At 35.7% G+C, this 15,519-nt stretch overlaps 2 protein-coding genes across 3 annotated transcripts; both read left to right on the forward strand.

Annotated features, from left to right (window-relative positions):
* Positions 1-2,985: 2,985 nt before the first annotated feature.
* Positions 2,986-4,843, forward strand: LOC115973507 (protein MOS2-like). Its single transcript, XM_031093773.1, has 2 exons — positions 2,986-4,459; positions 4,557-4,843. Exon 1 carries the CDS (start codon positions 3,127-3,129, stop codon positions 4,405-4,407), a length of 1,281 nt encoding a protein of 426 aa, XP_030949633.1. The 5' UTR covers positions 2,986-3,126; the 3' UTR covers positions 4,408-4,459; positions 4,557-4,843.
* A 6,119-nt stretch (positions 4,844-10,962) lies between these two features.
* LOC115973508 (mediator of RNA polymerase II transcription subunit 34-like) lies at positions 10,963-15,358 on the forward strand. 2 transcript variants are annotated; one of them, XR_004087745.1, is made up of 5 exons: positions 10,964-11,692; positions 11,940-12,023; positions 12,667-12,731; positions 14,221-14,298; positions 14,983-15,358. XR_004087745.1 is itself a non-coding variant. In XM_031093774.1 (4 exons), exons 1-4 carry the CDS (start codon positions 11,599-11,601, stop codon positions 14,995-14,997), a joined length of 252 nt encoding a protein of 83 aa, XP_030949634.1. In that variant the 5' UTR covers positions 10,963-11,598; the 3' UTR covers positions 14,998-15,358. The 2 variants fall into 2 exon arrangements, 1 of the variants encoding a protein (XP_030949634.1); XM_031093774.1 differs by lacking the exon at positions 11,940-12,023 and having other exon boundaries at positions 10,963-11,692.
* The last annotated feature ends 161 nt before the right edge of the window (positions 15,359-15,519 follow it).

The raw sequence follows: 15,519 nt of genomic DNA on the forward strand, positions 1-15,519 counted from the left end.
TCGTTACCGTTAACAGCATCAATTCTAAGTCCCATTTGAGGAAAAAATACCAACACACCTATTCATGAAATAATTATTGCAGAAAAATGAAAGATTCATAAAGTAAGAAGTGTAACCCTTTTTTTTTTTTTTTTTTTAAATTAAATGAAGGAAAAGTACATCATATACAAAGTGGCTTAAGTAGGCTTGTTTCAAAAGCTAACTATAAAAGAGAAAGCTCATAGGAATGGTAGATCCACAATCTTGTTCTAGCAGCAATCGAGCTAGTATGGATGGTACCGGCGATGAGAAAGAAGAAGAAGCGAAGACACATGATCCACAATCTTGTTCTAGCAGCAACTGAGCCAGTATAGATGGTACTGGCGATGAGAAAGAAGAAGAAGCGGAAACACATGATCCACAATCTTGTTCTAGCAGCAATTGAGCCAGTATGGATGGTATCGGCGATGAGAAAGAAGAAGAAGCGGAAACGCTTGATGGACCCCTCTTCTCCTAACTACAAGATGTTCTGTTATCAAGGCTGAGAAACAGGGAACTTGTCTATCCTTGTCCTTGTTGATTTACTTGATCAACCTTGGGTCGTTTTCACATCTGTGCACACATGATTTATGTCGCTAGGTGAGACCTAAACTTTGTCGCACCAAAAATCTGATACGATTTACACCTACTTTGGGTTTTGGCTGAAGGAGGAGGGACTTCTTTCTTGCTCGGTTGAAAGGAAGGAACGTCTTTGGCCTCTGCTTCCCTTGCCTTAACTGCGTCATCCTAGATCTTGGCGGAATCCTTGGTTTCTGAGGAGGGCTTGGTTTCCTTGCCCTCACCTTTATCCTTGGCCACCTCATTCCCTAGACTTTAATCACCATCACGGTAGGGTCCCTGGGAATGTCTGAAGGGTTAAGAACTTGAGATTCCTGCAGAATTCAAGGATTTGTAGATGAGGAAGAACGGTTCCCCCAAGGTGTCTTATATAGAAGGCAAAATCTAGTGGAAATTAATTCGCCCGAATTTCAAAGAAAGAGTTACGGGCGAGATGAATCCTGCTCAATTTCCAAAGAAATCCTCAACCGTTGGATCTGAGTCACTTCGTAAAGATATTAATGAAGGCGCGCCTTGTGTACCGAAACGTCAGGAATGCGACTTGGATAAACTAAAAGATATCTTGCAATCAGAAGTGGTGTAAAATGGGCGCGAAGGGACTATTATCACATCGAGATCCTTCTTTCCTCTCATGGAGAAGAAAAGAAGAATCCCAATGGGCTATTATGGGGGCGAAAAGCTAGGAAGCCCATATCTAGGTATATGTTGGGCCTAGGGCCCAGTCTGAGGAAGGACTCCTCCTCGGTCAGGCAAGGCCGAGGACAAAGGGAATGGTCTGCCATTGAGAGTGATACTCCGGACCATTCCATGGAATATGATAAGTATTAAAAAAGAACAGGACAAAGGAAGAAGTGGAAATATCTAAGAGAAAGCTGCTACTATAGCATTAAATGCTCTGCAACTAACTGAACCAAGCTTTTCAGCCTTACAACCACTTCCAAAGACTTTGGGGAAGGGTTGATGGAACAAGTATCAGTACTATCAATCTAAATCTAAATCTACACGTGGATGATGAAAATGAGAGGAAGATAGTATAAAATGGAGGAGAAGGGAAAAAGAGAAGAGGAACAAATTTAGAGACCAGACTTGTAACAAAGTCCTAAGAACGGCATTTAAGAATCAACCTCATCGGGTAAAATTCGAGGACATCTTTCCCTAGAAAACTTATGTTGTCTTTCTTTCTTTATCACCAAAACCTATTGGTCGACCATCTAATTCGCTAAGGTCCAAGTTTTCAACCCATTCTCTATATAAATTCATTGTATTGGGCTCGTTGGACTAAGACTTCATACATTTTGGGCTTGGGCCCCAAATTGTGACCCTACAGATCCTAAAACACTTTTTGGTACTATTTATGGATCTCACTATTCTATTTCAGCTAGTTTTTACCTTTATTTAAAGTACTTTCAACAAAAAGTTTTCAATATCAATTTTCAGTTTCAATAAAAAGTTTTCAATTTCAGCTAAATAAATTGTTTCTAAACGGACTCGAAGATGGGAAAATTATTATATTGGGTAACTGGGTATAAACTATTTATATAAATAGGTAATAAATTGCCAAGTATAGAACTGTATACCCAATACATTTTAAGATCTGATTCAAAGCCTGCACAACTTAGACTATAATTTGGAAGTCTCCCACAATATTGCCAAATAAATAAGTTGAGGTTTCTAATACCTCATGACATCTATGAGTAATTTTGATCAAAACTCTTAATTAGCATTTTGTGGGTCACCCCAAAGGGTTTTCTTATGGAAAATGAAAAATTGTTAGGACTTATAAAAACAATTTCTATTTTTTTTCTCTCACCTCTTTTCTTCTAACCCCCCCCCCCCCCAAAAAAAAAAAAAAAAAAACTTTTTTTCTTTTCTTTCCCTTGTATCCTTTGACTCAACATAATTCTTGACCTATTAGTCCATGTATTATACAGTAAGAGGTAAATTTTACACATGCAACTCTAAAATTACTCACATAAGTTCATATAAAATTGTATAAATTAAAATTATTATTATTGTAACTATATAAATTTACACAATTACTATTCACATTCACATTTATTTTTCTAATATTTGTTTATTATATACACAAAAAAGAGAGATAGATGATTTGAGAGAGTGTAAAAAAATTGATAAAAATAAATATTTTAATAAAATATATAATATAAAATAAATAATCTAACATTAACTATTTTAAAAAATAAAAAAATTATATGATTACGCTAAAATATATAAAAAATTTTAGAATAAATATTCCAATAAAAACTAATTACACCTGGCTTTCTTAGGTATCCAAAAAAAAAAAAAAAAACACCCCGGATGGATTGATTTAAAATTTGAAAACATAAAAAAAAAAATGGGGACTGTGGCACGAAATTACCAGTTGAAGCCACCGCCCTGCCTACTCCTCTCTGGTATCTCTCTCTCTTTCTCTCGTTTCTCTTATTCAGTCACACCGATTGACGGCAGAAGGGCTGTTCCGATTACCACCCGTGATCTTCACACCGATTGACCTAGTCGATTTCGAAGAAGATGATGAAATTCTCTCTGCAATCCAAAAAGCCCTCTTCTTCTTTAAAACCTAAACCCATTATCAAACCCTCCGAAGATTCCAAGCAAGTTCAATTCATTACCGAATTCGACGCCTCTTCCAAAACCACCCAACCCAAAAGACCCATTCCAGTAATCGCTCCCATCGAGAACGAATGGAGACCTCACAAACGCATGAAGAATCTCGAACTCCCGATCTCCTCTTCCGCCGCCGCCGCCGCGCAGCCACTCTCCTTCGAGGCCGCGGCACCTGACACCCTCGATGACAAGACTGCCATATCCTACGGCCTCACTATCCGCAACAACAAAACCCCAAAATCCGAATCCAATGGCGGCGGCGTCCACGAACAAGAACTGCCGCCTCCGCCTCGCTCGGGTGTGGAGAACATGATGCTACAGAAGCTGAGGGATGATTTGCAGAGGTTACCTGAAGATAATGGTTTTCAAGAGTTTGATGATACGCCGGTTGAGGGTTTCGGCAAGGCTTTGCTCGCCGGATACGGATGGAAAGAAGGGAGAGGGATTGGGAAGAACGCTAAAGAGGATGTTGAAATTGTTGTACAGAAGAGACACACTGGGAAGCACGGGTTAGGGTTTGTCGAGAAGGTGGACGAGCCATTTAGGTTTTCTGTTGGGAAAATTGTTAGAGTAATTGCAGGGAGAGATGTGGGTTTGAAGGGTCGAATCGTTAAGGTCTTGGAGAGTAAGTCTGAGGTTGTTTTGGAGCTCTCTAAGAGTGAAGAGAAAGTGCAAGTTCGACTCGAACATCTTGCTGAATTGGGGTCTAAAGAAGAGGAGATTTGCTTGAAAAAATTGAGAGAAGCAGCATCAAATTCGAAAAAGAGGAAGATGGAGACAACCACAACGACAACGACAAAGACCGCTAGCATTAAGGCTTCTTGGCTTAAGAGTCACATTCGGGTTAGGATAATTAGCAAGGATTTGAAAGGGGGAAGATTGTACTTGAAGAAAGGGGAGGTTGTGGATGTAGTTGGACCGAGAATGTGTGATGTATCGATGGATGAGAGTAGGGAGTTAATCCAAGGTGTGTCACAAGACTTTCTTGAGACTGCACTGCCTCGCCGTGGGGGACCTGTTTTGGTTTTGTATGGTAAGCATGAGGGTGTGTTTGGAAGTCTTGTTAGCAAGGATTTGGAACAAGAAACTGCTGTGGTTCAGGATGGCAATAACCATGACTATGTAAATGTGCGGCTTGATCAAATTGCTGAGTATATCGGGGATCCCACCTACCTCGGATATTGATATGTTATTAGTTCAAACAATTTTCGTTATCAAAATCCTATTCCTGTTGAAGGTAATGGTTTACTGATCAGTTGCAACAATCTAGTTAATTTAGTTGCTCTGTGTTATTGTGGCCTGTACTAAGAAAATTTTAACGTTTTCTCCACCAGGGAAATCCAAGGATGAAGCGATGATTGATTATATCACCAAGGTTAAACAGTTGCTGGAAGAAGCTGCCGCATCTGCTTGATATCTTGTTGATGTCTGTGTTCAAATGTTTAAATTGAATGGAAAATAATGTTCTGTAGTTTTCAAACTGGTAATGAGTTATTTCTGAATGGTGTGAATGAATCAGGTTTATCAGGTACTTCTACTAGATGTGGTTATGGCAATTGTACTCGTACTAAGTATGTTTCTTTTGATTATAAATTATGTCTAGTCAAATCCTTGAAACCCACTACAGTTCCTGCTTTAACAAAGCTTTGGTTTAGCTCGAGCTGTTTTGTTTCTGCTTGAATTTATATAAGTGAGTGGGCTGTTCAGGTTGGGCAGCATAGACCTCTCAGATCATTAGACTACAGTAGTCTTCTTCACTCCCACTTTGCTCTGTCCCTCAAGTTGAATATTCCAGGACGGCCTGCAAATCAGATATAAAAGGCCATGACTTTTTTTATAACGCAACATGAGTACAAAGACTAACAATGAGTTAATATGAGCGTACAATTTGGCTCAGGTACTTACTGGTGTTCACTGGTCCATAGAGAATAAGCTTGTTTTCGTTTGTCGTATTCTCTGGCAGGGTCTTGGCTTTCTCTGCATGCTCTTCAAATTCCTCCTGCAATAACCCCATTGTGATCAGATTAGTGCAGTTTGATGCATGAATGCCAAGAGATTAATGAAACAGAAGTCCACCCTTTAACAATAATAGGCATAATGGAACTAAATTCCAGACAAAAGAAAAATGTTTACCAAACCAATTCCTCCATCTTGATGTAGCCAACCACACTTTTGGACATTATCCACAGAACCCCAAAACATAAAAGATTAAAGTCCAAAGTTCCATAGGCAATTTCATAATGCAGCAACAAATGTGCTACAGTCTCACTACTACTTTTGCAAATGCAGCAATGATTAAAGCGAAGTAGATAGTTAATTAAAATATATTGTAAAAGTAAAGATCAAAAAGTACCAGAATAGTAAAAATTTTAGAAAGTCACAAACCATCATTTGGGCCCAACCACAAGAACCATTTTGTAATTTTATTTATTGCGCAACTCGTTGTTGTGTATTATATGGTTTACTTTACAGGAGGCACATTGTTGCAGTCAGTGGGCTCATGACTTTCGACCTGACTATAAGAATCTTGGCATCCTCAAGACTTAGTTTCCTAATGTTCCTTTGGTTGCTTTGACTGTATGTCTTCATTGTTTTTTTTTTTTTGTCATCATTAAAGAAAAATATCCAAAGTTTCAATTTCTAATTTCTAATATGCCGTTGTTTATGTAAGTTTATGTCTTTGTCATATGTTTTTCAGGCAACTGCGACACAGAAGGTCCAAACTGATCTGATGGATATGCTGCACATTCCTAAATGTATTAAATTTGTCAGCACTGTCAATAGGCCGAATCTCTTTTATATGGTACAGTTTTTAGTGGGTGTTTGTTTATATATTGCCTTCAATATTTCTGCATTAATAATTTATGAGATATCATTTTGTCTTGAACTATAGGTGCGGCAAAATTCATCAGTTGGTAAGGTGGTGATTGATGAAATTGCTGAATTCACCCAAGAATCTTATTCAAATAATGAGTCTGGGATAGTTTATTGCTTTTCTAGAAAGGAATGTGAACAGGTCTGTGTCTTCTACCTTTTCTTCCCTTCCAGTATTGTGTTCATTAACTGTTATAACTTGATTTGAAATTGTTTCTTACCTGTTTTATATCAGATTATGAGGTGTTTTAGATAGCTTTTGTGCAAGTTGCTCATGTAAGATTTTTTATTGCCACAATTGTTAAAATAATGGTAAAACAAATATAAATAATGAAATCTTGAAAGGATTGTGTTTTCAACAAAATTTAAGCAATTTGAATTGTTTAAATTTTATTAAATGCAAGTTCAAGATACCCTTTTTTTTCCTACAGCTAACTAGTACTAGCTGATGACGTGCGGTGCATTTTGAAACATTTTGCAAGAAATTATCTTATGGTGATATGGTCCATGTATATTTAGGACAATTAGGATAGAAAATGGAAAGCAAAAGGGTAAAAACAAGGAGCCCTAGACTTCACCACCTTAGATTGATTGGAATCACCACCAAGCTTTAGAGAAACATCTTTAATAAGTAATTTTATTCAAAATGCATTTCTCAAAATTATTCCTGAAGCCTTTTTTTAATAGGTTTCAGGAGTACATAAAACCATAATTGCATTCCATAAAACCCTAAACAATATTAATGCCTAAATTTTATTATTTTATTTCAAATAATAAAATTTGAAATAAATTTTGTTGCTCTCCTTGCGTCATTAGGGTTTGATGTTTAAGGGTTTTGGTAGGTTAATCAATAAAAAAAACAAAGGATCTTGATGGGGCTATTGGTGTTAAAATGGTGAATTGAACGAGAAATAAAGAAAGATAAGTCCTAGGCAATAACACCAAGGTTTCCCAAGCAATCACACTCAGGAAGGAGCACTCAGCAAGGAGAAGGCAATGACACCATCAAAACATAAAATATATGCTACTGAATTTTTATTAATTCAATCTCTTTATATCTCTCTTTTATTGAATACATAAAAAGACTCTTTTATAGGTTGTTTCCACTACTACTTCTAGAAGGACTAGAGCTTCTTTTTTGATAATTTGTTAGTTGGGGGAGGGAGGGATTTGAACCCTGGACGTATCTGTTGGAACACTACAGTTGAGTTAGAAGGACTAGAACTTCTAAATATCCTTTTCCTAAAAACACTAGGACTCTTAATAATAAATAAAAGTAATTAAGAAGTTCTAAATCAATTAGGAAAAGGACACAAAACATAAAATAAGCCTCATTGGCCTTTGGCAGCCCATTAAGTAAAAATGAATTACAACCGAACAAACAACTTTCTGACCTAATGAAACTTAATACTAAGACAATAATATAATAACTAAAATAGCCTAAGAAAGGTGCCAAGAAGGCCTTACATCAAAACTAGGGCACAATTCTTGATAAAAAATAAAAGCCTTTTTGCTGTAAGCATCACACTGGTTGGTCAGGTTTATGATGTTAAATTTGCCCACTCGTGTTTTGTTAGTGGAAGATATTTAGAGAATTCAAGTAAGAAGATTCAAAGAGAGGAGCTGAAAATCTTACTCAGCCCTTAGCCACTATATTCCACATATATTTGAGCTTTGATTACAAGGAATAGAGAATATTCTTGACAAAGACAGACAGTGGGGGACACCTCATAAGTGACACCTTACCAAGAGGATATGCTAGACTCTTCTAGAAGAGTATCAGACACTTCTTTAAGAAGCTTCTAGAAGAGTACAATGCAATGGTACTACTCATACAATGTTAGCTCTCTAATATTGTTTGATTGTCTAGTCTCTAGTGTTTCTCATGAGCCCACACTTTATTTGCTTTATTTACTTCGTTTGTTTTGATCAAGTCTTGCTATGGAATCAAAAGAGAGTATACAATTCAATTATTTATCCTCCGCTAATATGCTCTCTATTACTTCAATTTGTCTCAATGGAAGGAACTATGCACAGTGGGCTTAAGCTATTGAGGCCTTTCTACTTGGAAGGAAAATTTTCACCATCTGACTAACGATCTACCTTCTACTACAAATATTAAGTAGCTTATTAGAAAGTTGAGAATGCACAGATTAGGAGTTCTTTATGGAACGACAGAGTTTAAGATAAGTTGTTGTATATTCATGAACTGCAAAAAATTGTGTGGAAACAGGCTTAGGAACTGCATTCTAGTGTCAATAATTTATTTATTTATTTATTTATTTATTTTTTTTTAAAGTAAGAAAGATGTTAATTGAAAAAGCTACTTTATGCAAAAAGTGCACAAAGCAGTCCAAAAATTACAAGGAAAAATAAAAAAGAATAAAGAAGGAAATTAATTACAAAAAAGGAGAGAACTTAGGAACAAAGGGAAGGAGTCACCAAATGTGAGTCCCCAATAATCTTAAATGCATTTATGATCTTCATTAGAATTACTTCTCCCATGCTCTAAATTATTTCTCTTTGGAAGATTATTGCGTTTAATTTAAGGATATATGAGAAGAGTTCAATCTTTACAAGCTTATCTTTGCTGATGTTAAAACCATGTAAAAACAAAGAGATCATATGCATGTAGCTCAATTTTTTATTTTTTTCTAGTTTGTCTCTGGCCTTTGATCTAGTGAAGTCACAGATTATGGTAAGGACCTTCTTTGAGTGAAGCATTTGGTTGACTTAAGTAGACCTCCTTATGTGATTTTAATACAGTTACACTGACTCGTAATAAACCTGCCTTTGTCTCTATGGGGTGTGTTAGATTTTCTAGGTGTGGTCTTGGAGGACGTGGGGTCATGAGTAAGGGGAAGAAGGTTGTGGTAGAAGACTTGGTTCCCTAAAATGCACTTACTATCATTCTGAGCATCAGATGGTAGACTTCTGTTGGGATCTTTATGGGAAACCACTACTAACCAAGTTACTCTTGAAGAGGAGGAGAATGCTTAAGTGTCTCCTATACTGACCTCAACCACCAGCATACTTTCCATTCTTGGGGAAGAGTAGTCACATTTTGTCTCTGCAATTTCATTTTTTTGTGTCTTTTGCTACTACTCCAGTTCAGATAAATACTCCCATTGCTTGTCTTGCCACCCAAGAACCCTATGTCATTGAATTGGGTGAGATTAATCATATGACTGGGATTTTTTATATCTTGAGCATCTAACTAGTCTTTTTTGCACTACTTTGGTAGATGGCTCTGCCAGTTATGTTTCTGGTTTGGAAATATTAACCTTACTTCCACTTTTTCACGATCTTCAGTCCTATATTTTCCTTAATTTACATTTAGTCTCATTTTTGTAAGTAAACTGGTGTTGCAATATTCGTACCTTTGTATTGCATCTTTTATGATCTCTCACGGTTAGATGACGGTTAGATTGGTGGCGGACTTTATTATCTTGATTTATGCAACTCTTCCTGTTCAAGTACCCTTTATTCATCCGTTTCTTCCCTTTAGCATCATTGTCTTCTCAGTCATCCTTCTCTTTAGATCCTGAAGCTGTTAGTTCCTTCATGTCATCAAGTTGTGTCCATGCAATGTGAAGCGTTTTAATTGAGGAAGCATCATAGATTGTCCTTTGTGTCTAAGAGTGAGTTGTGTCAATAATTTTTTTCACTTAGTACATCAGATATTTGGGTTCCAAAAAGGCAATGAGGGTCCCATCATATTCTCTTTGTATACGTCTTGTGCACTTGGGCTATGCCTGTTTTTCTTTAATGAAATTTAGTTTTACTTATATATATATAAAAAATAAAAACATCAAAAATAAATAAAAGATTCCCATCATATTTGGGCTTTAGGTATTTTGTAATTTTTTTTGATACTTCAATTTGTATCTTTATATTTGATAATGCGCGTTTATATTTGATGCAATTTTTTTTCTCAATTTCTTGATGGTCACGGCATGCAATGCATAATTCATTTATATGTTTACATACAATGAAATGGTGTGCAAAAGTGTAAGTTGAGACATTTTTTGGAGAATACCTGTGCACTTTTATTCCATGGTAGTTTTCCAAAATCATATTGGAGTGATGCAGTGCCAACAGCCTCTTATCTTATCAATTGCATGCCTTCCGTTGGCCTTGGTGCTTATATCCCTCGTATTATCTTGTCTCCTGGTAAACTAAAGTCTTGTTCCATTTATCTCCTAAGCTTTTTGGGTGTATTTTCTATTTTCACATCTTAGGTCCAGGAGATGATAAACTTGATCCTAGATCTCTTAGTGTATTTTTCCTAGGTACTCTTGTACTTAGAAGGGATACAAGTGTTATTCCCTTACTCTTTGCCATCATTTTTTAGTGTTGATATCACCTTCCTAGAACTATTCCCAAAAAACTATTTCTAGTGTATAGTCCTTAGTGACCAAGTCCCATTGAGAATTTTCCCTAATTTGGAATCCACTTCTTGATTGCGATTCTCTTCCTACTATGCTGCATAAAGATAACTTTACTTGTACTTGTCATCCGATTTCCTGGATTGTAATATTTGTCTCCACCTTTTGGTGCTTTTATTTCATGGGTAAATTATAGGGTCGATTTTGGTCTCAAATTTAACAAATTTTGATTTGGTCTTTGAAATTTAAAAAAAGGGTACAATATCCAAAAAAGAAGAAGAAAAGAATAATGTCTTATAAAAATTAACACATCATTCATATTATATTTTATTATATTATTTTTCTTTATTATTACATTTTAAAGGTGAAAGCCACCACTTGTTAAAAAAGAAAAAAACCCAGCGTTGATTAACAAAAGAAAAAAAAGACACTATTTGATTCAAAGAAGAAAAAAAACAAAAAAAAAAAAACACATTGAAAGATGTTGAAACCCTTCCTTGAGATACACGTGGAAAAAAAGGAAAAGAAAAAGGAACAACGTTAAGTACACAGACAAGTGGAGAGGGAGTGGCAGATTTGGTGTTTTCTCTCTTACCCTACTCCTCATTTTCTCTCCTAAAATCACCCCAAATTGGGGAGATAAGATTTTGGTGGGTCTGGAGAGAAAATACCTAAGCCTAGCCAAAATCTCTCCAATTTTCCACCCCAACCAAACAACCCAAAAAACCCTTTTCTCTCCCCCATTTTCTATCCTCCCTGTTTTCACCCCAACCAAATGGACCCTAAGTCTATCCAAGAGTCTTTATCATCTATTCCAGGCTGGAGGAAAACATTCCATTAGAATGATACATGGGACATAGTTCCTCTTCCATCCAGAAAAAAAAAACTATTGTTGGTTATCACTGGATGTATACTGTGAAGAACTGCTGGACAGTTCTCTTGTGCATTTGAAGGCTCAATGTGTTCCTCCCATTCTTGAGTTTTTGAAATTTTAATTTTATTGCTTCCCTTTCTATGTTGTTAAATATATGTATGTCTCACAATTGATGATTATAGGTTTCTATATTAATATGAGCATTGTTTCTTTGCTGCAACTTATGGTCATGCACAACTTATGGTTTCTTTGCTGCAAGATATGCAAGAGAGTGATCAAAGAATGACGATGTTACAATTGAAAGACAAAATGAAAATAAAGCACAAGGAACTAGGTTGGTTTATGCCTTTAATTCATTGTCCACTGTTGAATATGAATAAGCTGGATATCATGTATAAGCAGGCCAAGGCAACCATAGATATCATGTATATGTTAGTATTACCAGTATACGATACTGCTGCTATTTGCTCATGGCTGATTTTTATTCAAAGACTTTGCCCATAACATACTTATTGATTACTTAGTGAAGTGGGAAAAAAAAAAAAAAAAGATGAAATACTTATTGGTTTCATCTTTTGAAGATCTGTGCAAGAGTCAGATTTCCAGCTGGGTTGAAGTGTGGTTTGAATTATCTAAAAGGCAAAGGATTAAAGATCATCAGTAAGGTAATTTTTACTGCTACTATCTATCAGATTTGGCTCCAAAGAAATAATAGAATTAATAATAGTAGGATTCTCTTAGAGAGGACTGTATTGTCAAGAATATTAGGGATGTTGTAAGGTTTAGAATTAGTGGTAATGGTAACTGGTAAATTCAAAAACTCCCTGCAGAACAGGGTGTTAGGTGCTGTGTTGACGGTGGAGGATTCCTAGATCTATTCTTTGTTAGGCACTTAGGGATGAGGATGGCTCCTCTTGCACTATACCTATAAAAATATGCAGTAGCCAGCAGGTATGTGCGCAGCAACTAGATGGGCTTCTCGGAAAAGATTCTCTGCAATCTACATGATGGGCTGGTTTTATTGCCAATGCCTAACACTATGTTCCTTCTATAGTTTTAGGTATTAGTAACAATATTTTGAAAGATGTCTTATAAAGCAATGGTCAATGCTCCTAATATTTCTTTCAGGATTGTTTTGACTAATCATAACCAATACATGAAGCTCTCCTCCTTTTGTTCGAAATTCATGTCATTTTATTAATCCTTACATTGTATCTTTTTTCTTTCTTTCTTATTTTAATGCACTGCTTGAAGCCAATACCTTTCTGTCTATCATATGGTAATTTTATTGTATTACAAATTCCCTAGGTTCTGAACTGAAGCGAGAGGAAACAGAACAACTTGTCATAAAGCTTATATTAGATCGTATATTGGTAAGAATCTTCTCTTTTGATCTTATAATTTTTTTTAAAAAAATCTAGATAACTTTTCTTGGTGAACTGCTAAAAGCCATGCAAAAAGTTTTGTAAATTTTATTTGTTAATTACATTCAATGTGCTACATAATGTGGAAAATTACTATGTTCTGAAAAGAGGAAAAAAAAAAGTTTGAACAAAGTAGACCTACTAGTTGATTATGGCATTATGCTACATTCCTTTCTGCACAAATTGTGACATAACTGATAGGATTTTCAATAAGCGAAGGGAATTTCACATTTTTCTAATGAAAATAATTTTACATTAGATTTTGAAGTAGTAGTGACTAACCATTTTTTTTTTTTAAAAGTAAAAAAAGGGAGCTAACAGGTGAGCTCACTGCCCCAGGCCCACTTGAACCCTACTCATGAATGGCGTGGGACCATCCACGCAATTAATGGGGAGTGCCAATACTTGAACTTTCAACCTTGGACTCACAAGTTGAAGAGTTGGAGGGCTTCCTACCACTAAAGCACCTCCACGGGTGGTGTCTAGCAAATTCATTAGTTTGCCCAACATGGCGAATTTTCATCATGCTAGATGTCAAAGTCTATAAATGTCACCCTAATAGCTCTGCATGTTTTAATTATTGAGCATAAACTATCGGGAATTTTAATGTTCATTTCATACTTCCAAATTTGTTCTATAAACAGAAAGCTAGCCACGACATGAAAAAAATAAAATAAAATAAAAATAAAAATAAAATTTCACTAACAGACACATATGAACCCACAAAGATGAGCAGAGAGTGTAACACACAAAAAGACCCTGCCTACTTTCTTAAGACACTCATGTGAGCACAAATACACAGAAACATGCAAAAAGAAATGCGTTTCAATGATACCTGGGTTTGTGAGCTTTTGAGTTGAACCTTGGTTAGGTTGGGCTACGTCTATACTAAACAAGCTTACCTTCAGGCTTTAGCTCTGCTTATTAGAAGCAAGTCTAGCAGAGAGTCAAGCCAAGTGTTTGTGACAAGCTTGTGAGCGCTTTGCATTTTTAACCAGATTCTTCCTACCTTGGTCTTTTAAAAATCAAAGTGGTGTGGAATGCTCACTTGTAACTGGGCTTTTTTTGGTAATGCCGTCTAATTGGATGTCCATTGTAGAAAGACATTCTATTTTTCCAATCTATGATTTAATGTATTTTTGTAACTTATGTACTTGATTGTTATGATCCCCAGCTGTATATGTGTCGTGTATACTTGGGTGATACTTTTTTTTATGATTTGAATAAAATTTACATTACTTATCCAAAAAAAAATTGGGCTATTTTTGGTCAATAAAATACAGAATTGTTGTCCAGTTATCCATATCTAAAAGATCTGTAATGTGATAAAATCTGCCTTTAAAACTCTGTTCTTTCAGTTAACCAATTGAAACTTTGCCCTTATTTCAACTCTGCATTTATCAGTATTTTATATGGAACCAATGTATTCTTGATGTAGAAAGAAGAATTTCAGCATACAGCTTATGCCACAAATGCTTATGTAACATTGGGCCATTTGCCAAGCAAGTCTTACGCGGTAAGGGTTCTTCATTTTGAAAGAAAATGCTTGCTTATAAGCAGTTAAATTTCTGGAATTGATAGTCTATGAATTCTGTTACTTCAAACCCCTTTCATGTTATTTACAACAGTTATTTGCAGAAGGTAGACATATGTTCAACCAGGGTATTCTTGTTATAAACCTCACCTGTTAGTATCTTTTTCTTGTACCCCATGTGGTACTTCCACTCTCTCTTGATGTTTTTAAATCAGCAGGACTTACCTGAACTAATAGGATATTCCATGGCAGTAGGTTCCTTTTCTAATGGTTCAAATCATAAATCTTCTGATTGAGTTGTTATATTTTTCATTCTTGGATTGATTCTTCAATGTGTGAGAAACATACAGCTAGGTAGACTCTTGAAAATATAATAATTAGATCAGATTGCTCCCTGCCTGAGCTGTTTATGGACGTATTCCCTTAAAATGATACATCTTGAACATATATATACATTGCTGTTTCTCCTTAGATTCCTGAATGAGCTCAATTTAGATTCCTGAATGAGCTCAATTGGATGACTTCTGTTGTTTATTTTAACTTATTTCCTCTTTCAGTCCACCATTATCTACTTGTCCCATTAATATTTTTCAAAAAAGAATTTTTTTATTTTTTTTTAGTAGGCCTAAATTTGGGCATTGCTTACTTTTTGTCAAATGCTTGTAGGAAAGAAAAATGTGAAACACGACATTTCTAGCGGAGAGAAGAATACGGCTAGTCTGAAATCAGCCAAATGCAGTCTTGCATCCTCTGTTTAGCTTGATGGGCTACGGAAAGAAGTGTCTTTGATCCTTGGAAAAATATCCCCTCATTCTGTCCTGTCTACTTAACAAATCAGTATGATATTTAAAAAACTCTATATACTACTTTTGTGTTCGTGTATTATAATAAGTATTACTATTTCTTCAAAAAAAAAAAAATAGGAATGTTTATCCCACCTTGGCTGTGTGTGTTAGAGTTTATTACAAAAATTAGGCCCTTTTATAGTGATACTCTAGTTATGTAATATATTATAAGCAGCCAAATTCATTAGCACAGGCAAGTTCACTAGTCCAATTGCTAATCCTTCAATGAGTTTGTTTCAATAATGTCTTGGTTTGTTGATCTTGTGGCTTGTGCATCTAATATGGTTCCGAAAGCCACAATAACATATTCGTTTGAACTCAAGAAAAGGGGGGTGGGGTTCAAACGCATTGTGCGAAA

The sequence above is a fragment of the Quercus lobata genome, unplaced genomic scaffold (genome assembly GCF_001633185.2).
Source record: "Quercus lobata isolate SW786 unplaced genomic scaffold, ValleyOak3.0 Primary Assembly Scq3eQI_146, whole genome shotgun sequence".
In the NCBI taxonomy this organism is placed as follows: domain Eukaryota; kingdom Viridiplantae; phylum Streptophyta; class Magnoliopsida; order Fagales; family Fagaceae; genus Quercus; species Quercus lobata.

What these genes read in the sequence shown, in the direction of transcription:
- LOC115973507 (XM_031093773.1), top strand. Translation starts at nt 3,127, where the DNA reads ATGATGAAATTCTCTCTGCAATCCAAAAAGCCCTCTTCTTCTTTAAAA.
- LOC115973508 (XM_031093774.1), top strand. Translation starts at nt 11,599, where the DNA reads ATGGTTTCTTTGCTGCAAGATATGCAAGAGAGTGATCAAAGAATGACG. An exon ending in AATAAAGCACAAGGAACTAG is followed by an intron (nt 11,693 to 12,666) that starts GTTGGTTTATGC and finishes CAAATTCCCTAG; the next exon opens with GTTCTGAACTGAAGCGAGAG. An exon ending in TTATATTAGATCGTATATTG is followed by an intron (nt 12,732 to 14,220) that starts GTAAGAATCTTC and finishes TTCTTGATGTAG; the next exon opens with AAAGAAGAATTTCAGCATAC.